Here is a 22,248-nt window from a genome sequence, read left to right as displayed (position 1 = left end):
AGAACCACCCTGCTGGATCAGACCAAGGGCTACCCAGCATTGGGTTCCCACCCACAGTGGTTGACTAGATGCCTCTGGGGAGCCCACCAAGACGACATGGGCACCCTCTCCCACCATTGTTCCCCAGCAGCTGGCATTCAGAGGCATTACAAGAATGCCTTTGTACCCATGGCAGTTTCTCTTTTTGCACAGGCCCCAAAATGCTGGCAACGGAAGAGTCAAAATATGCTTTCTAGCACGAGAGTAATATTTGTTTTATTGAAATCAAAATTTATAGCACACTTTTCCCCTCTAAAAAGTTGCCTAAAGTGGCTTACAAATTTAATCAACTATAGGTGCTTTTCTGAAATGACTAATGATTATCAACTGAGAAGGAGTCAATTCTTATGAAGCGAATATATCGCTATGTATCTCATGCTGTCTTATTTGTCGGTTTCAGAAACAAAATTGAAGGATTTTCAAACAGCTACTACAAATGATAGAGGTTTACAATCTTAAAACGTACAATTTAGCAAGGCTGACTAGAAGTAAGAATGAAAGTTCCCAAAGATAGCTATAGGTATTGAAATTAGAAAGAGGAATTCAAAGAACATGATCACCTGGGGGGGGGAGTAATACAGTCATAATAGCACAAGTCCTATGAAAAGAAATTCTAAATATCATGCAACACAAAAATCACCATCAGAATTACATTATGGAAAAGAACTACTAAAGAAATAAAGAAATGATAGGGCAGACATATGTGCTCTAACTGATGATTTGGTATCACCATGTAGATGGCATCAAACATCTGAAATAAAAATTTTTAAGCCTGTGTTATTTTCTCCCTGTGACATTGAGCAGAGCTTTTGCAGGTAGTACAGGGCCTTTTACAGGGCCGTCTTAAGCGCCCCTGGCGCCATGGTGCACCGGATCTCTCCAGCGCCCTCCTGCCCCATTTCCCAGCGTGGTGGGTGGGCAGGCAGGCACAGTGCGATCTCTCCGGCGCCCTCCTGTCCCGTTTCCCAGCGCGGTGAGCGGGTGGATGCAGCGCACAGCTGCGCGGCGGACCGGCAGACTGGCCGGCCAGCGAGCAGGCGCAGCTCGCAGCGCCCTCCTGGTGGGCCGGCGCCATGGTGCCCTGCGTCACCCAGCCTACACGTAGGGCCGACCCTGGCCTTTTACAGGGGGAGGTAAAACTGCTGGTGACTCATTGTAACTTGTTTGCAAAGTATTTTTAGGATAAAATTGCTTGCATCTGCCAGGACCCTGCCCTGGCTGCCCTGCTACAGCAGTTGAATCTCAAAAGGTATCCAGAACACTGTCTAGTCCTGTTGTGTTTGATGAGTTTCAGTTAGCAAGGCTTGAGGGTGTGGACAAGGTGCTTAATGCCTCCTTGCGATAGGGGTGCTCCCTGGTTGCTTAAGGGAGGCAGTGCAAGACCACTCCTTAAGAAGCCCTCCCTGGATACAGAAAATTTACGTAACTACTGACCAGTCACCAGTTTCCCTTTCTTGGGCAAGGTCCTTGAGAGGATAGTCGTGGGCCAGATCAAGGCTTTATTAGATCAAACTGAGAGTCATGTTTTCTTTAGGGGGGGGGGGGCATGTAAAGATAGCAGAGACCAAAGGTTTTCATGAGAGGATGAGGTATTCAGGAAAGCGCCAATGGACCTGGAAGGTAAGGCAACAGTAAGTCAGCTATCATTGTGGTCTGCATCGTGTTAAGTAAAGTGCGTACATTTCAGTCTTTTGTAGCATTATTATAAAAAGTTTGCAGCAAGAGGAGAAGCAGGCTCGAGTTTTCTGAAGGAATGAGACAATTGGGAATAGCGGACAAGCTGCCCCAAATGATATCACACATCCACCAGTACCAGTTTTCCCCTGCTGTGTGCAGAAGTATATGATGTGTTTGAAGATACAGTCTCAATTCACCCAGGGCAATGCTCAGGTCCCATGGACCTACCCAGTGCCCACATGAACTGAACTGTGTGCAGAAGGAAACTCCCTCACACAGAATTCCTCAGTAGACGCCGTTGCTATGGAAAGACATTCTTTTGAGCAAAAATACATTTTAAGCCTGCTGAAATAGGGCAGTAAAAACAAAAATGTCCCATCATTTAATTTATCCTGAAACATAGACAAGCTATTCCAGCTTCCTTATCTAGCTCTTCCACCATTACAGTTTGAAAGTAAAGTTATTCCACATCCCCCAGGTTGCACTTCTTTGCCATGGTGACAGTCACGGTCTCACCCAGGTGAGAAGAGCTGTAGTCGGGGCTGCTGCCAAAGCCCTCATTAATCAGCGACTCAATTATCTCTTCAAAGCCAGACAATCTGCAGAACATATTCAATAAGGTCCCACAAACAGCAATTTATCTCTAATTATCTAATCATCCTTCTCTAAATCTGCCACTTCTTACCAATAATCTTATTACTGTAATTAATTGCAGAGCTCATTAAGTACACAGAGCACAGTAAAAGTGTATACAACAACATCCAAATTCCACCCACATCTTAAACCGGGGAGCAGGATGCCTGGGAAAGATTTTTCTTTCTTCCAGAGAAACCCACAGCAGTATGATCTCTTCAATAATAATAATAAAAGGGAGGAATAGAATAGAATGGCAAATCTCTCAGGTCTCCAGAAGGACTACCCAATAAAATCTCCACCCTTAATGAAACCTATGTCAATAGTTAAAATTAGAGCCAGCCCACCCATAAGGTGACGAGGCGAGTTGCCTCAGGGCGGCAGGATCCTGTGAGTGGCAGCATTGTGCACATGCTGCTCGCTGCCACCAGGCACTCATCCCTACCAGGTGCTTGCTGCCTCCTCCTGCTCCTCTACCGCCACAGCCGTGCTGCCACCTGGAGGTGGCCCAGGTAAGCCCCGCACAAGGGCAGTGGTGGGTAGGGCATGGGGCAGGCCATAGCAACAAGGGTACCTGGCCACAGCTGAGGGGCAGGAGGGGGTGGCAGGGGGCAGCAGCAGCAGCAGTGTGTGGAGAATAAAATTCAGCAGTCTGCCCAGAAGGAGAGACTAGAAGTAATGGCAGGAGGAGGCTCTGCCTTCATCAGAAGAATAGAGCCATGGCTGGGAGCAAGATAGGGGACAACCTCAAGTATTACAATTGCCAAACAGGAAGAAAAATAGTTACATGGGCTGCCAAGACTCTCAACAATTTGCAAGTGGCCCAGGTAGGGGGGAGCTCTATATATCCTAGATGTCATGCATACAGAAAAAAACAAAAACATAGGAGAATGAGGTACTGTAATTTCTTAAGAATAAAAACGGATAACAAACGCAAGGTACAAAATTTGCATAACATCTCACATTAATTGCTTCCAGAACAGCCATTGGGAGTCACTCTGCGGCTTCCTAACTGTGGTTCCTAAGGGTTAACACATTTATAGCAGCAAAAGCTTGCATTAATACATTATTTCAACACATTATTCACTAGACTAGAACCACCACATTATTGACTGTATAGACTCTGCTCAGATCTCCACAAAAGGCCTCACACATTCAGGAAACATTTTAAATTAAGTGCATTTGTAAATGCATGTGCTGAGTTGTCTGGCCAATTACAGGCATTTAATAAACCACTCATAATAAATAAACTGCATGAGCCTGAGAGCCAATTTCAGGATAAAGGCGCAGCAGTAACCCTTGCACAGTAGGGAACCTGCCCGCAGTTGAGACTTTTGTTGCAAATAATCTATAAATTATGTATAGCATTTACCCATCAATGATCCTGCACTGGAAACACATCCACATTCAGCGCGAGAGTGCCAAATAGAAAATGAAGAAATAAATCCTGTTTGTCCCTGAAGAACCCATCTCCAGCACTATGCAATTCCACAGTAGTGCTTCCTCTTGAGAAGCCATGGATAATTTGCATAGAATTTGCCGATATTTTTAATCAGCTTTGCTTCTGTGGGCTGGGGTGGTGGTGGTGTCAATCTCTTTTGCAGATTTGACTGTAGACTATTAACAGTATAGCCCAGCTTCCCGCAACCTGCTGCCCTTCAGTCATCAACGGACTACACCTTCCATCAGTCCCAGTCAGCATGGCCAAAGATCAGGGGAGTTGTAGTCACACAACATGCTCCAGGTTGTGGAAGTCTGGCACTATTCTATTAATGCCTCCTCGGTAGTCCCACCAAGTTCAGTTGTGCTAAGTGGCTATATGCTTGCAGCCTAAATCACCTGTTGAGCAAGTGAGGCACACCCAGGAGTTTGAATGTAGCCACAGTTAACTATTGCAATAAGGAATAATGTTCCATATTACTTGATGTGCATGGGTTGCAAGATGGTTGTTCACATGTTATTATGGTGTTGTTAGGGCACGTTGCCAAAGATGAGAGAACAATGGTGCTGGACTGCAGGGAGCCCAGACTGACCCAAACTTTAGTCTCCAACATTTCCAGCGAACACCATGAGCAGTTAGGCTGCGGTTCAAGGCAGGAAGAGGCAGCCCAAAGGAAAGCTGTGCCAGTTGAGTTAAAGCTGGGGTGTCTGCCCAAGTGATGTATAAAGGAGCATGGTAAGGAAACAGACCCAATAGCCGACTGACAGTATTCTAACCTACTGGCTGACTGCTGTTTCACTGCTACATGCCTTGCAATGCAGTTTTTTCCTACCACAACTTTTGAAAAGCTAGTCTTTTCATAATGGTTTTAACAGGTAGGGGAGGGGAAGTCTGAAGCAAAAATGAACTGTAGTGAAAGTGCACCAACAGCAAATATATGAGAGAGAGAAAACTGTTGAAACCTTGATTTGGGATTGCAGTAACACAACGCCCACTTTGTAATGGGGGTGGGCTTTGAAGATTTGTAATATAGTGTATTGTGACAGCGCAGCAAATGGATTGCTTCCTGCTGATTACAGAACAGCAATACTTCTGCAGCGCCGAAAGATTGGAGTGTGGCAGGGACCTTTCCTATCCTTCTATTGTGCTGTTCAGTTTAATGTGCACCATGAGTGCATTCCAGAAGTTGACAGTTCAAAACTAATCAAAATCCACTGGAAGGGAGCTTGCTTTTAATATTCAAATCACATTAATTAAAATTCCAGGAAACTCTTAACACTACCATGCTATATATGAAGGACACTTAATGCTGACTGGGGGGGGGGCAATTTAATAAAGGCATCTTACTATTTCTATTTAACTGAAAGTGAATTTGCGGGAGGGAGAGTTTCAGACAATAAAGCTGTTTCACTGTGCAAGCTTAAGTCCTAAGTGAGTTTCATTATCAATGGCTATTAAATTTTCATTAAATCAGTGAATTATAACAATGAGCATCACATATCCATTTGGTTTAATCAGTCATACTGTGCCCTTCCTGCCCTTTAGCCCCCAATTCCCCTCCCAAAATACTGCCCATTTTCCTTGCTGCATTAGTAAGGGGGGAGGGGGGAGGGAAAGGCTGGGGAGCTACAAGTCAGTATCTTGAACAATGGGTTTTATAATGTTGGGCATATTTAGCTCCCCCCACCCCAAGTTCTTTTTGTTATCTAACCGCTGGGATGGCTTATCACACAACATTAAAGCAAGTGTTTGCACTAGAGATGTTTGCCTCTCTGAAAATATACAGTGGGGCATCACAGAATGGTCAGGTGCCAACACTACTTATGGCACAATTGCACATCATTAAACATTTCAAATTCCAGTGAAGCAATTGTACGACCAACAATGTCACTGGCCAGAAATTGATTGATGTCCATCAACCACCCCATGGATTTACACAACTGCCAAGCACAACCTAGGTGTATTTGCCCATTGTTGCTTGACTCCTAGCACCTGAGAGATCATCTTAGAGCTGCCAATATATTGTGGGTTTCAGTAAGTGTTAACCAGCTGGCAGTACATTGGTTTAACTGGCAGGTTATCCTGAGATCAGCTACCTCCAGTCAACCCTGTTAGCATTTGGAAAAAAGGCAATTATCAGGCACAGGCGAAATATTATTACAAAACTTATACCACTCATAAATGTTAAGTTTACTTCCCTCACTACAGCTTCATTCACATTGTTTAATAGCTTTTGTGAAAACTCACTTCCATTGCAGCGTTCCAAGAGTGCAATCTCCTGTAAAAATGAACCATCTGTACAGTGTGTCAGGCTTTGCTCTTTTATGCCTCTAGATGTTGTATGATGTGGGGGCCAATCTTTAACTGGATTTGTCTGGCAAGATAATCATTTTTCAGGGATAGCTGAAGTAGAATGAATCCTTCCTCTGTGTGGGGGACGATCCAGGGTGTCACCCTACAGTGTACATGACCAATTCCGTGGAAGTAAAAGGAAGAAGCACTTTCATTTACACAATCAGGGATCATCACCTGTATCTATACTTTCCCTGCAAAAGTGTTCAGTGCCCTGCAGTCTCTTTAAACCAATCTTGCTAAATCAGATGCACTATTCAATTTCAGGGCAATGCCTCCTCCCTGGATGAATTTATAACATCTTTGTACAGGAAACAAAAGTCTGAAACTTTTTACTTGCATTCTCCCATGGTGGCATTTTTTCATTATGTGTGGCCCCAAGCTTGTAAGAACGACATTTTTTAAAATCTTCCTTGAGACTGTGGTTAAATATGAAAGATGGTATAAAAATATCCTTGAAGGCAGTTCACACATGCATGCATAATACTTGATTACTCAACACTTGATGATTTGCAGCTTCCCACGCGAGCTTGTTTCATGGGAAAACTCTGAGTTCGTGGTAACGGTTAGAGAGGGTACAAAAGTTGTGTTATTTCCAGCCACAATTCAAAGTACCTTCATAACCCTTCACGGCTTATTGACTAGGTACATCCTGACTATTACCTGAAGTCACTGACAGGGGCGCTCTCTCTCACCAAATAAAGCGCAGAAGGTGGCAGCTAAGAGAGACCTTCTCACTGATAGTGCTCTGTCTGCATGGATAGTTCTCCGAATGGATGCTCACCCGCTGCCTGTGTTGTTGCCCCTTCAGCACTGGGCAAAGACTTTTTATTTAGTTTCCTATTACTTTTAAAAACTTTTAATGCTAAGCAGATTGGTATTGTTTTTTGCTGTTTACTAGCTGTTCAAAAATTTTGTTCAATTTGTTCTTGTATTTTTTATTGTACATAAGTCACACAGTAAATTTGATTTGAAGGGCAAATTTAAAAACGATTAAACTTGAGGTGTGATCTGAGATGACTCACACATACATATATATGTCACCATATCACTCTTTGAACGATGAGCACACATGTGAACCAGAATTGAGTATTCCTTCATGCTATTAAAAAACATCCAACCAGGAAACGGTGACTTTTCTGATGGGTGTCTGCTAGGAGAAGAGCATGTGAATTAAGAGTCTAAATCTGCAGGAGCAGTGCCACCCCTGCTAAAACCCACTTGGATGGTTTCTCTTTAGTCTTCAGGTTAAAAGTCCAGACATAGGTTGGACCCCGTTGGCGGGTTTTGTACACAGGACATGGGTACACATTGCGGACATCTTGCTTGTCGACAGGGATGGCTTTAATGAAAATAATCGGCATTGATGGAGTCAGGTCCTTTAGTCGGGCATCAGCAATCAACCCTGTCTGTGAAGGATAGCAAAGGAAAATGTGAGCTTATTTGACCAGCCACACCTTTCTGTTATCATTAATGCCAGGTCCACATGTCTCTGCCTCCAGCCATTCCTATAATCTACTATAACCCACTATCAATGGTTTGCTCCCTAACTTCCCAGAGAAAGGCTACTGCAGAGAAGATTAGAAGTCCTCTGCTTGGCGCTTATTCCTTGCCACTTGCCCTGCCATGGTCCAAGGGGGTGGGAAGAATGGTCAGGCTACAAAATAAATAGCCATCCAATTACACAGCCCCACTGTGCAGAGAAATGTGGCTGTGAAGCCACTGCAAGCAGATTGCCTATTGGCATCCTTTTCCCATGCACCTTGTTGGAAAGGAGGGAAGGAGGAAGCAGGACTGAAGATGTTGTGCTGCCAGTGCTCTCTAGGGTGGGGGAAAAGAAGGTAAGCTCCACCCAAGGAGGTGTCAGTCAACAAGCTGGTCTTGCCTCCTAGGTAGCAGGAGGGACAATACCAGGGAACTCTCCTTCCTTAGAGCACACAGAAAAGCTACAAGCACTTTGCACATTATACCTGACATCCTCACATTAGTGCTGCACAGTGATGAGAACTTACAATCAAATGCAATCTTCTGATCGGTTTATTCACCTTGAGGAAGACCATTAGCATTCCAACAGGCATATACAAATGGTAAGCAATCCTGATCCTTTTGCAACACAAACAATATGTACACTTTTATATTAAGGTAATTCTGATAATAGATAGCGCCTGCAGAGCTTAAGATTCCCAAAGAAGCAAGTAAACATTAAATAATCCTTGTAACAGCAACACTTCTGGGAGCTGGTGTTGCAACATTTCAACTTGCAGTTACATTTAGTTTTAAAAAATATTTTTTGAGCAGGCACTTGTCTGGATGAAAGAAACAAATATGCCCCCATCTATTTTTAGATTGACAAAGTTTTCAATCTCTCTTAGAGCATTCCAAAGCATTAATTAATGTTTATATTTGCATGCTTATCTCCCTGTTGATCAAAAGAAGCTTTTGACTTGGATACAAGCATTTTCCCTGCTTAGGGATATCATTTGGTTTACAGATTGGTGGAGATGTACACCTGCACACACGCCTTCTCTCTCTCTCTGCTGAGATAATCAACACCAAAATAATTCTTGGGGAAAGCCTGGCACAGCTATGCTTATTCTATTTAAAACATTTCAATGCTGCCTTTCATAAAAAGGACTTCCTAAGTGGTCAACAAAAGAGATTATAAAACTGATCATTAAAACTTACACCAAAGCAATAAGGAAAAAAATGCAAAGCACTAAAGCACTAAATGCAATGCAAAGCACTAAAGCAGCAAAGAAGAATAGAAAACAATAAAATTATGATAGGGCAGGAATGCAATGCAGATGAAGAAATTATATCTCATATATATCCTGCTCCTTCTCCTAGAAGCTTAGGGAAGTATATGAGGAGTTCCCCCCCCCATTTTGTCCTCACAACAACCTTGGTAGGTGGGTTGAGCTGAGAGACTGTGACTGCCCCAGTGCCACCCAGTGAGTTTTAACAATGGGTGAGGATTTGAACTTGAGCCTCCCCAGTCCAAGTGGAATGCTGGCTTGTGAAAACACAGGGGTTCGTGACCTTAGAAACATCACCAGCTTGGTCTTTTTGCCAACGGACTGCCTTTTCTGTGCACTGATCATAAAATATGTGTGGAAAGAAGCCCTCAGAAAAGTAAGTGCAATGTACTTTGAAAGAACCTTGATGTGACAATGCACACTGGAAGCAGGCACAAGTGTGGGTTTAAGAACAGAACTGCATGTTACACACACGCCTGTCCTAACATGGCCATGCTTGGTAGAGAAAAGCAGCTTTGGGGTGGGATTAGGAATGGGAAATAAGCACGTAGTAGGGGCAGAGAGGTGCATACTCCCTCCCATACCTGTCACTGTTCTGATTATAATTGCAGAAAACCATGTCCAACTCCCCTCTGTGCTTATCTTTGCAAACACTACTTCTGCCTCCTGAGGTGGGGTTTTCCCTATAAGAAATAGCCATCTGGGTTACATGTGTAATATGTAGTTCCACCATATTCCAAGGATGTGGCTTCTGGGAGAATTGCATTCACTTGTTGAGCACATCTCTTCCCTTAGTGGGGTGCTGGTGAGGGGGCATCTTAAAGTGTATCTTCAGAAGAACTCTGAGGTTTAGCTTGACTCAACCTGCCTACTCCCATTCCTGTCTGCTTCTTAAAACCACAGCACACATCACATGCCAGCAAGCCTATGCCTGTGATTGTATGTTTACTCAGCAGTGAGTCAGGCATATCTTAGCTTATGAGAGCACACACCATGTACTTTTGCAAACCCATGTTTGTTGCACACATACATTGAACACAGGCTTTAGGCAGGCAGGTTTCTAGTCCTGTATATAGCAGGGCTGTTTAGGCTCTTCAACCCTTTGATGCAAGCAGCATCCGTGTGTATTATTTATGCCTTTGGCAAAGCTGGAAGTGGGCTTAACCACGAGGAAGATCTCTCCCATTAAAATGACATTGCTACAACCCTCACTGTCTGGTAGGATGGCCATCTACACATTGCTAAAAGAGAGGGGAAATGCATCACCAAAAAAGAGATGTGCATATGATAATTTATATGTAGTGTTTTAAATTTAGAAATTATTATAATAATTTAAATAGAAACACTGGGTGGCATTCAGCATCTCGCTATTACAAACCTTCTGCCTGTGCAAGCATATCAGCTTGCCAGATGGAACGATTCCTACTCCCTCCTTCTCCCTGCATACTGTTCTATGGGTTCTGCCAACTGCCCCCACCAAAGCAGGGGGCACAAAAGAGGAGCAAAAGCCCTGACGGGCTAATGGGATTCTTTAGGTGAATCCTGCCCACTATTGGGATGGGGGAATTTGACCAGTGGACCTGTGTGCTTGCTTGGTCTGTGGCCCACAACTAGCTGGTGATAGCGCAACTTTAAAAGCACAGCTCTCCCTCCTCTAAACTGGGCTTGGACAGGACAGCCTTTAAAATAGAGGGCTGTCCTCTGTAAAGTAGTGCACATGGCCACCCTGGGGTCTGGGGCTTTCCCTGAATCGCTTCCCTCAGAAATCTTGCTCTCTGAGAAACCAGCAGAAGGAAAAGTGAAAAGAGGGTAAGAGTCCCAAATGAAGCTGTCAAAGACACACACTGAATCCTTCCCAGCCGTCCCCTCCCGTAGCCTGGGAACAAGGCAGGCATGGGGAACCTGTGACTCCCCAGATGTTGCTGGCCTCCAACTCCCAGCATCCCTGGCCATGCAGGGAGGGGCTGATAGGAGCTGCAGTGCAGCAACATCTGGAGGGCCACAGTTCCCCACACCTGGAAGGCCACCTTTTCTTTTGTAAGGGGCTAAATGTTCCACACGCAGAATTTATCTGCCTTGGGCGAAATGAATACTAGCAGGGAATTCAGGACCTTGTAAAACCTGTCTGGTTTTCTTTTGTTAAGTGGGAGGCTGATATAGATTGGTTCATAAACGTAAGCCACCCACATAATAATATGAATGCATACATAAATATAGGAGATTCATCTCTGAACAGGGCAGATGGGAAACGGCTGCCTTTAGCTGCAGCCATCACCTTACAGTGAAATTTCTTTTCTAAATTGGAATAGCTCCCTAAAGCGATTACCCTGAACTTCAGAGCTTCAGAGTGAATGTGTATAGCAGAGTTAATAATTCTTTACACTGTCACCTGCATTTGTCCCCACAAGAATACGCACATAGCTAACAGAGCTATTGAATGGGGAATCAATGGGTCCATTTCAACAAAGAAATGTCCCTGCCTGCCTTCCCCAACCTCCTCCCACCTCCAACCTCTATTTAAAAAGACATGTTCACAGAGACAGAATATCATTATTACTGCTTAGTGTTTTGCAGCAGAGAAAAGAATACTTCTAGAAAATGCATTAAGAAATAGTTATTGAAACTCTTATTTGAAATGCCAGTTAAGCCTCCATATCATGCTGCCATAACTGCTGCGCTGATGACCCCAAGTTAGCCATTCTGTGATTGCTGGGTGGGGGGGAGGGGGGAGGTGGTTGTATAGATATGAGAAAGTGATTTTTTTTTCTGATCTGCTTGATTACATTTGATTAGAATGTTTCACACATTGCAATGCATGCAATGTGTTTGTTAAGTTTCACTGCTTCCTATGATGAAGTGTTTTTTACTTTTTTTTAAAAAAAAAGCAGAAATAAAGAATTCTGAAAAGTATTGTGCTGCTGCTGCTGCTGCTGCTGCTGTGCGTATACTATGAGTAACTTGTACAAAATACACCTCAGTATATCCTCTCCAAGTTATGGTTTCACTTCTGTTGTTTTATTTATTTAGCCTGAGAGTCATCATTGTATTCAACAGATACCAACTTTAAGCAAACAACTATGCCTTCTTGGAAAAAGGCTGTATGTATGTTTGTATGTATTTGGGGGGGGGGACACCCTCAAAGTTGTTTACAAAGAGAATAAAACAACATTATTGATGAAAACAGTTAAAACTATTTAAAGCATAAAAATAAACTGAGCAACAAACTAAAAACAGACTTAGCATACAAAAAGGAGAGAATTCTGCCAGAAATGGTCGCCTCACCAAGAAAAGGATAAATACCACACACACAGCTAACAACAAGCAAGAGAGAAGAAGCCAACCCGAGGGAGACTGGTCTTTGCCCTGACTTCTCCTATTCTACAAAGCCAATCAGTTTATGGTTACCTCCTGTTCATAGTAGAGCAGAAGAAGCACTAACAAAGAATCCGCCTACCCAGACGGGTTCCTCCTGATGTTTTGCCCCATCGGTAGCAAAGCCACAACCAGTGCCAAACACTCCAGGTCCAGTTTACACACTTACACACACACACACACACACCATATGTGGATGCTTCCTTGAAAGCCCCACAGGTTCCCTGGCCCCTCAGCCTCAGCTCATACCCTGCAAGGTCTCAGGGAGGGTCTGTAAACACACCAGTGATAAGGCTCTGACCTCTGGTGATTTCAAACAGCTAAGTCTAGGGGATCAAAGAAAGCCATTGATTTGGATGCATAAGTTATGGGACATGAGCCAATAAACCTTTTAGCTCCAAGGCTGACAGCACCAGCTGCTCCTTTTGGCAGGGTCTTTAAAAATAAGACTGTGTATGCTCTGTGCAGAAAAAAAAACAAAAAAGGTGGGTGGGTGGGTGGGAGAAGAATCCCAATTCTGCACAAGTTGTAGCACAAATCATGCACCACAGAAATTCAAATTCTGATATCAGCAAATTATGCAAACTAATTTTGCTTATTTTGCTTCAAAGGCCCTGGTTTTCAAAGAATTTAGAATAGGCAGGCAAGGATGGAGTGGAGTAAAAATAGTGAGAATGTATCAATTGGAGCCAAATCCATCCTTTGAATTGCATGATTGTTGGTGTCTTAAAGCACCTCCATTTTTCAGCATGCCATTTTAACTGCCTCCTCCAAATTTAGGTCCCTGGAGCCTTAATACCCAGCTTTCATTGACTTTTGCACAGTTCTATCTAATCTTACACTAGCTGTCAAAATCAGAGAATGGTTTAAACATCCATGTCATTTGTTTATTTATACTTATTTATTTATTCATTACATTTATAATCCCACCTTTTTTAACCTAAGGAGCTCAAAATGGCATGTATGTGGTTCTCCCCCTCCTCTTTTAATCCCCACAACAACTCTGTGAGGTAGGTTCAGCCGAGAGGCAGTGACTGGCCCAAGGTCACCCAGTGAACTTCATGGCCAAGCAAGGATTTCAACCCAGGTCTCCCAGGTCCAAGTCCAACACTCTAACCGCTACATCACGCCAGCTGGTTGACAAAAGGTTCTCCCTCAGCAAACATGAACACAGGAGCATGAAAATCAAAATCCATCAAAGTTTTGCTCAGCCTGGCAGGCACTGAAGTCCATTCTCAACCAGCCACCCATCCCATCACTTTCCTCCTCCTCCTCCTCCCTCTAGATCCCTCCCACACATTTTCATTTAAAGTTATTTTTCTATGATATCGTACATGATTGTTAAAACGGTCCATTCCCTTAGTGTAGCAACAAAATCCCAATGCTCATATTTACCTGCATATCCCAGCGTGCACCTTCCATAAATAAGCCATGAACATATGCGCCTTCCCGTGGGGGGCTGCTGAACTCCTCACGGTTCCTCTTGGTCACATCACACTGCAGGGTCATTTTGTCTAGAGGCCACTCGTTCTTCCTGGCCATGGACTGCATGATGGCCGTCAGGAAAGACTGTGGGTTGAAGAATCCTGCCAACCACACCACAGATGGTAGCAGGAAGTCCCCAGTCCAGGTCTCCAGCTCCTTGATGCGGTTGAGAAGGTCAGCAAACCAGCTGCCTAGTCCAGCCATGGAAGGATAAGCCCTCTTGGTCCATGATTCAGGTACTGTGTCTAAGAAGATGGCATTCTGTAAGTTCTCCATATCACTGGTCATGGTTAATTCACCCTTTTAAAAATGTATGAGAGAGGGGGAAAGGCATTGGTCTCAGGCAGAAATGCAGCAAATATGTCAAAGCAACATGTTTATCTGTCCTGATGTCTTGTTTAGAGTGGTTTTCAGGAGATCAGAAACTGTCATGTTCAACCTGCAAACAACGTTGGTGGAGACAGGACGACCAGCATTTTTGAAGAGTAAAATCTAGAAATGTATTCATCTCTCTCTTATTAATTTTTTTCTTTTTAAAGTAAATAAATATATGTGTTAAACTACTAGAAATGTTTTAACATTATTTCTTCCCTTGCTAATCCTGGTGTGCACATATAATTTTAAGGTAAGGGGCAAGAAGCACGTAAGAAGGAAGGAAGGAAGGAAGGAAGGAAGGAAGGAAGGAAGGAAGGAAGGAAGGAAGGAAGGAAGGAAGGAAGGAAGGAGAGGGCAGAATGGGCAATAAATGGAAGAGGAGCCTGAAGGTAGGGCAGGTGGTAGAGGGTTGGAGACAGGGGAACGTGGCAAAGTGGGGCTCTGAAGGCACTTCAGGGTGCACTGGAGATAATGTATGCTACAAGGTAAAGAGGAGTGCTGGGCAGGAGGGTGGTCAAGAGACAGAGTAGCTAAATGAGACAAAAGTGGGCAGTGATTTGAAAAACAGGGACAGATGAAACCAAGGTCTGTGCAATTTCCATCTTACTTTGCGCCCCTACCTAAGAGTCAAAGGGTGTGATAAACAAATGAATGAACAAACCGTGGAGTTGTGAAGTGGCCCCCATGGGCCCCTACTCTTGCACAAACTGCTATTGAAACCCTCCTTGCTATCAAAAAGGGTGTGAGATGCAGCATGGAAGATGGCGGCTAGCAGCATTCAAGTTCACAGAGCTGAAGAAAAGATGGCCAAGGAGACAGCAGGGCTGAAGTATAAGCTACACATCAGCCTAGGGAGGGGGCGAAGGGAGACAATAGGGCTCTGTGTATGATTTCCTAATATTTATATATTGCTTGGCACATCCACAGGTATCCCAAAATGATTTATAATAATAAAGTACATTAAAATGTATTTAAGTTTACAGAGAGTCACGGGAATTCAACTATCATTACAATACTTTTGAATGATTGTTGAAGGATTCGTTTCCTTTTCCTTTTTCGTTATCTTATTTGTATTTGTTATATTTGTTATATTTTAAAGAATTGAAATAAAGATATTATATTATACACACAAAAAAACACTGAGGGCAAAAAACAAGAGAGAGAAGTTAATTTCACAATTACCCCCTGGAAATCAGCAGCCAAATTACTGGCAGCTAACTTCTTGGAGTTAATATTGTTTCTATTACATGTTATGTTTTATATTCTGAGTTTGTCATCATTTAGTTCCACTGGCAGTACTTCTTTATCATTTGGTATCTTTTTAACAATAGTGGGTGGTGCCCAACTATGTCATACCTCGGAGCAGACCTATTGAAATTAATGGACTTAAGTACTAACTTATGTATCACCAGCATCTGATAACACTCACTGATGTTACAACTTTTTTGCCTACTCTTCGTGGTTTATGCATCCTTGTATACAAAGTTCCCTTTCAGGACGTAAAATTTAGTTACACAGGACACTCATCCCGGACTAGAGGGCTGCAACACACAACTGGGTCACTCGCCCTTTTTCACACTCAATGTTACACAACGAAGAGCCTCTACCTTGAGCCCCAGGTCAAGTTCTCGCAGCGACCTCCTGATTTCAGTAGTAAGGACGTTCATACGCTCACATTCCTGGAATGCAACAACAATGTATGGTGTCCTCTCTTCCACCTTGGCCATCAGCTCAGGAATGTTAAACTCATCAGTTAGCTTCTCCAGGATATCATCCAGCAGTGCCTTCACCTGCATACCAAAAGGAGGGTTACTGAAATTTTATTGCAGAAAGTGGTGGCTGGGGCCCATTGGGACAGGTAAGATGCAAGGCAGATGGACCAACAGTGGTTGAGCCAGAACTACTGGCAGCCAGAGCCAACTAATTCTAATTTTGTCTCCTCCTTCCTCCTTGCTGAGTTCTGTAAGGGCAACACTGAGACTAAGGAAGAAGAAGGTGACAGGCAGTCCTATGCTCTGGACTGGATGTAATTAAGAAGGCAGGACAGTGGGGGGGTGGCTCAGGGCAGGCTGAAGTTGGTGGGGCAGTGTCCAATTCACCCTATTGGACCAGCCTCCACTGCTTGCAGAAGTCAGGGAAGATATTCAACTATTCATTGCTGCCTTGTGAAAGTTAACCTGTACCTGCTGAAGATAAAGCTGAGCCGACATGAACCTGGCTCCTCTAAATCAACCCATCCAAGTGGGCTATTACATTCTAAATACCTACAAGCATTCAAAGTGGCTCTTTTTACAGAGATGATTTAGGAATGGCCACATATTATGCAGGAGCTCACTCCTCTCCTCTCCTTTTCTTTCTTTCTCTCCCCCCCCCCTCTTCCCATTTTCCCGTGTGCCTCATTCTGAGGTTGGGCTGGTTCAGTGAGATGGATGAAGCTATAAAAGTAAAAATCAAACAGCGGAGCATACTGTATTGCACCGTTTATGAGCAATTTTATTCATGTATTATTGACAAATGCAGGAGATTATTTTAAATGGAATTTTAAGGTGAACTATCTCAGCGCATTGTAAACAAGACAAGACAAGTCTGTCAGCTCCCAAGGTCTCCCTGCAGCTCAGTTCAGCAGCATGGCCACCAGAGTTTGGAACATCATCTCATGGGACGGCGGATATTAATACATTTAAGCCACTAAATCATTTAAAATGTATAGAATGACCTTCGGTCCTTTCTTCAAAGCATTATATTGTATTCCCTGCACCCTTGTCTTCTCTGTCACCTGCCAATCAATCTGATCTATTGGCCACAAACCAGCAATTCTATCAGAAGCTTTACTCCTGCCAGATTCAAAGGGTGTCCGTGTATACCAGAAGGGATAGTAGTTTCCTTTCTGCACAAAAAATAAAAGTAACTTGCTCTGCATACATTTTCCCTGGTAGAGTTCCATCCACAACTGGAGGAGGAGGGTTAAGATTCCTGGGCAGTGAAAGAGGAGAACTTAATCAGAAAGATCTTCGTCAGCAGGTAAATTGGCACACTCCAAGGATTCCCTTTGCTGTAGGCTGGCGAATAGAATTATCACCAGCATTTAAGCAAAATATGAAGTAACGATTGGGGTTCTTCCTTTAGCCATAAAAGGCAAAATCATTTAAAGGGAAGCCAAAAGAGTTTCTCTAAGCCTGGGAAAATTTCTTAGGAAGGCTGAGCACTGTTGCCACATTTTACTTAAAATGAATTTCAAATTTGGAGGCACTTTCCAAGGGAAGAAAAAGATAATTGCAGCAAGACCACTGCCATTTATTGTGGAGGGTGGGGCTGCACCTCCCAAAGGGTGAAATTGTTTCCATGGGTTCAGGTCTCTCTGCTCCATGTTGTTAAGTGTGCATCCAACCTGCAATAACCCATAAAATCACAGGCACAAAAATGAAGCCTGGATTGCAGGGAATCTGCCAGCCAATTCACATTCCTCCTTTTAATATGTCAGCACGCTTGATCTTATTTCACTCGGAGCGAGGCAGTCGCTTGAGTAGTTAACCAGAAAGCCCAGACCATGTGTCTGGTTCTGGCCATGGCCCTAGAAAAAGAAGCCATGTGCACAGGAACTTGAAAGCCAAGAAGATGATCAGCCTTGGCAGCAACAAATGCAAAAATTAATTAACCCAAGATTGGGATTAACCATTTTAATTTTAGCCTCCTAGTGTAAAGAAGAGGAAATAATGGGGCTGATCCTCAGTTGTTCATGAATTGCAGCCAGAAAAAAAGTGTTCATAAACCAACCTTTTAATATTGACCTTCCTGTACCTTATAGGCACGTACTGGAGTTTTAATGAAGTAAACGTTTCCCTTAAGAGAACACAATGAAATAGGTATTTTTTGCTTTTATTGTTACTGAGAAGTCTTCTACAGATTTAAACTATGTAAAGAAGGCATCAGAGTTTATTGAAAAAAGGAGTAGTAAACTGCATACCCCAAATCTCCCTAGTTGAACTTAATCTAGGCTATTCCAGCTCCTGTATACCCATCATCTATTATTATTATTATTATTATTATTATTATTATTATTATTATTATTATTTGCATTTAAATCGCACTTTCTATAAACCAATATTTTCTTCAGTCCTCAAACCCAGATATCATAAATCCGCTCTCTTTTTCACACAAAAACCCTGTGAGGCTGAAGGTTAGGCTGAAAAGCAGGAACTGGCCCAAGGATGGACTTCCATTTCATGCGGCTCAATGTGGTGCCTTCCATAGTTCTAGTTACAGCTCAATGTGGTGTATCTGAAGCTAGTGTATCTGAAGAAGTGTGCATGCACACGAAAGCTCATACCAAAATATAAACTTAGTTGGTCTTTAAGGTGCTACTGAAGGAATTTTTTTTATTTTGCTTCGACTCAGACCAACACGGCTACCTACCTGATTTTTCCAAGACATCCTCCTGGGTTGCACACCGCGACTACAAACTAGAAAGGGTAGGAGCCACTGTCTGGATGGTCTCCCTCTTTAATCTCTAGGAGGAAGTCAAATCTAGGCATGTAATGGATTGTACTGGCCCCTCTGTATGAGAACCATGGTGTACTTCCACCATTATTAATTTTGAATGAGGTCATAAGCCATTTATTTCTACAATGCCCACAACACTGTGGATAGTGTACTGGAACTGTACAGTTCCAGGACCTCCCTTGGAATCAATAATGGCAGTTCCTACTGCCTAGTGAAAGCTAACTGGGCTGTATGAACTGCCCATAAACTGAACAAGATTCAGGCTGAAACTAAATCAGACACTGTCTATCTGCTGTTTACTCACCTTCTCTTCCCGGGTGGCCCCTGAACCTTCTCCAAGGCTGGTGTCCCGGGGCTGCAGCTCCAAAACAGTGCGGAAGAGCTTTTCTGAGGTTTGGGTCAAGAATCCAATTTCTGCATTGGGGTGGAGGCCATAAAGGTATGGAGACTCGGCAGGCAATGTATTGTCTATATACTGGGCAGCAAAATCACATCAGGATTATCAGCAGGGTTTCAGGCATCTCACACAATACCACCAACAGGACACAATGCCTCTGATTTATTTGTAGTGCTAGTGGGCCATTAGGAAGCCAACATTAGAGCTGCAGGTATTTTTAATGCAGCCATTAAAGATTTTTAATGCAGCCATTAAAAATCAGACCAGCCTCAGCCCAACCAAGTTTTGCAGCTGTTATACCCAAACCTTGCTACAAATTTCCAATGAGAAGCCATTTCTTAACTTGGTTTGGTGTGCCCTTTGGGTGCAAGAGTTTTAGCTTGTAGCTAAGAAATGGATCATGAAGAGTTGGACACGACTAAACGACTAAACAACAAGAAATGGATAATGAACAGGGCACTGTTAGCCCTGGACTCTGGGACAGAAAACAAGGGCCTCAATTTGGCACCTGTCACTGCAACAACATTTGTTTCCTTTTGAGAGAAAAAACAGCTTTTTACACAGAGGTGTGGTTTGAGTGCACTAGAGAGCAAACCTCCTCGACCCCTTCACACCCCCTGTTAAGTGATGGGTTGAAAAGGACTGACTAGGCAGGAGGTGTCACAGCTGGAAAAGGAAAATGGGTTGCTTTTTTCTTTCATATGTTTTGAGGGGGTGAAAGAAGAAAAGGCATCTCTTTGTTCCATTCCAGGTTGGTTACAGAAGGGTAGGTGGGGAAATGAGCAATCAGGGCAGCACATAGAGAAGAGAAAGCAGGGTGGCAGAGGAACTCCTGGTGCACATCTTGCCCTGGGCTACCTCTAGTTTGGGCGCACCACTGTCAACAAGTGCTCACAAGTCCACTTATTTTCTTCTAAAATAAAACAAGACTTGCTCTTCATACCCTGTTGCCAGCACCTCCCCCTTCCTTCCCGACAGAAAATTAAACAGCTCTTCAAGACCCAGAGGGTTTTCTCATAAAACCTTAAGATAAAAATTGTCCCTGAGCATACTGAAGGAAGCAATATATGAACAAAAGTATTAATAATATAATGAACAGCACTGTCAAAGTGTGTGACAGTGCTATTCTCTACTTGTTCCTTCTGAAATAAGCTCCACTAAGTTCGGCAGGACTGGTTCCCAAGTAAGTGTGTACCATGTTATGATTGCAGCCTCAGAAATGCTTTCGAGCAAACAGGTGCAGCTTTCCATCAGGTCTGCTGTGGTCGGCAAAAGAATAATTTCTATTAATGCATGGACTGAAAGAGTGCAAGGTGCACTGTCACCTTTATCATTAGAGTGGACTATTAGGAGGAGATTATGAACAACTGGCTGAAAAAGAACCACCCACCAGGAAAGAATAATAATAAAGTGTGTTCAGCAGGGATACCTGGTGATAGCTGTTGTAATCCATGTTCCCTGGGAGGGGAAATCCTGGGGCCAGCAAGAATTCTCCCTCCAACATTTCAGGCTTGATGAACTCTTCCAAGTAGGTCTTGCAGAGACGTCTGTCCCAGTCATCTGTGATGTGTCCTCCATACATGATCTCTCCAAGGAGGTATCGTAAATCGTCATAGGGAACCTAAACAACAATAGGCACTGGATCAGACCAAAGGCCTACCTAGTCCTGTTTTCCACAGTGGCCAGCTAGATGCCCATAAATCAGGGCAGGAAGGCAACTGCTGTTGTTTCCCAGCACCTGGTAATTCAAGGCAGCATGCAACCATTGTGACTAATCACAGGCTACAGGTTGCAGGAGGTGCTGCTTCCTAGGAGCATAGTCACCCTTTTAAACCTTAAGTGTCAGGGAATGCTTTCGTGTCACTAGTTACTTTTTCCCCCCTAACAAATGTAATGTAACACAGCAGTTAAAACCGCTCCATGCTGCACACAAGAGATTCGCTCAGAGAAGCCCAGACTGCAGAACAGACTGTGTGTATATGTGTATATGTATGCTGAGGGGAAGGGAGAAAGGGTGGGAGGATTGCTACTTAAAACAAGGATTTTCCCGGTTCCCTAGACTGAACACATTTATCTTGGCAGCCAAACACTTCCAAATATTTTCTCAGAAATGCCATGGTGGAGACACACACAGGCCAGAAACAAAAGTTCATTGGAATGGGGATTGTAAGATGAAAGATGTGCCCTTTGCTTCGAGCTACAGTACAGTAGTAGATCAGTCCCCCAAACCCAAAAAGGCCACTGATATTAAACACCCAGGAACAGGTTTCAAGATTTAACGTATGGAAGATATGATGCCACTCACCTTTGAACTAGCCTCCAAGTAATTGTACAGAACATTGACTGAAATGGTCAAGTCCCCAGTGTTAAAGGGGTATGAACGATTCCAGCCCTGCGGCCCAAACTTGCGTCTTTCAGCTACCACAGCATGAAAGTAGCAGAGGGAAAAAAGGATGCTCTTGAATTCATTCTCACGGGTACACATCTCCAGGGTGTCCTGCAAGGCAAAAGTGGGGGTGGGGGAGAGGAATAGGTGTTTTCTTGGTAAGCACCATGCTAGGCCCTCAGCAAGGGCCTAATGAATTGCAGATTTACCAAACACACATACACACTGGAGCATTGGACTTGGGTTATCCAAGGATTCCCCCCCCATTAAATTATGTTAGGTTTATTTGTGTGAGAGGTTATAAGAGGGTCAGAGTTGACTTCCTAGACTTACCAGAATTATACTTCTTCATTAATCCATTTTAAAGGGTTCTAATTTTTTAGGGCATAGCCTATTTGTAATCCAATTAATTTTCCTACTTTGAGAGGGATACTGCATTGGCCTGAATATAAGCCTCACTTTTTTACCAAATTCTGACCGTGAAAAGTTTGCGGCTTAAATTCGCGACCTTACAAAAATTGGCTTTTACGATATTGCTGCTGAAACAGACATACGGTAAAGCAGAATGGGTGTGACTGCCTGCAGAACTTTAAGGGAATGGCTTATATTCAGGTATTGTCTCCCCCCTCCCCCCTGAATTTTAAAGGTGTGGCTTATATTTGGGTACGGCTTATATTCGGGTCAATACAGTATTATTATCAGGCCAAGTAAATAACATTTAAATTTTTTCAAAGTGTTTTACATCTGATGTGGCGGATCTTGGCCATTTCTGTACTTCGCCTTATAGTGTGCTGCAGTCTGGATGGCTGCAGGAGGCATATTCTTTTACTGTTTA

General features: G+C 43.4%; 1 protein-coding gene across 2 annotated transcripts in view; it reads right to left on the bottom strand.

Annotated features, from left to right (window-relative positions):
• Positions 1-1,077: 1,077 nt before the first annotated feature.
• DNAH9 (dynein axonemal heavy chain 9) overlaps positions 1,078-22,248 on the bottom strand; it is a 196,784-nt gene continuing 175,613 nt past the window's right edge. For both annotated transcript variants that reach the window (XM_035104728.2, XM_060271783.1), the window contains exons 64-69: positions 21,333-21,524; positions 20,457-20,648; positions 18,935-19,105; positions 15,738-15,920; positions 13,666-14,055; positions 1,078-7,551 (exon numbers count right to left, since the gene is read on the bottom strand). In XM_035104728.2, the coding sequence (XP_034960619.2) occupies positions 7,324-7,551; positions 13,666-14,055; positions 15,738-15,920; positions 18,935-19,105; positions 20,457-20,648; positions 21,333-21,524 (1,356 nt within the window). In that variant the 3' untranslated portion in view covers positions 1,078-7,323. The remainder of the gene's footprint in view (positions 7,552-13,665; positions 14,056-15,737; positions 15,921-18,934; positions 19,106-20,456; positions 20,649-21,332; positions 21,525-22,248) is intronic.

This window comes from Zootoca vivipara, chromosome 2 (genome assembly GCF_963506605.1).
Source record: "Zootoca vivipara chromosome 2, rZooViv1.1, whole genome shotgun sequence".
Classification (NCBI taxonomy): domain Eukaryota; kingdom Metazoa; phylum Chordata; class Lepidosauria; order Squamata; family Lacertidae; genus Zootoca; species Zootoca vivipara.
Note: the sequence above shows the minus strand (reverse complement) of the source record. Positions and strands in the feature narration are given on the sequence as shown.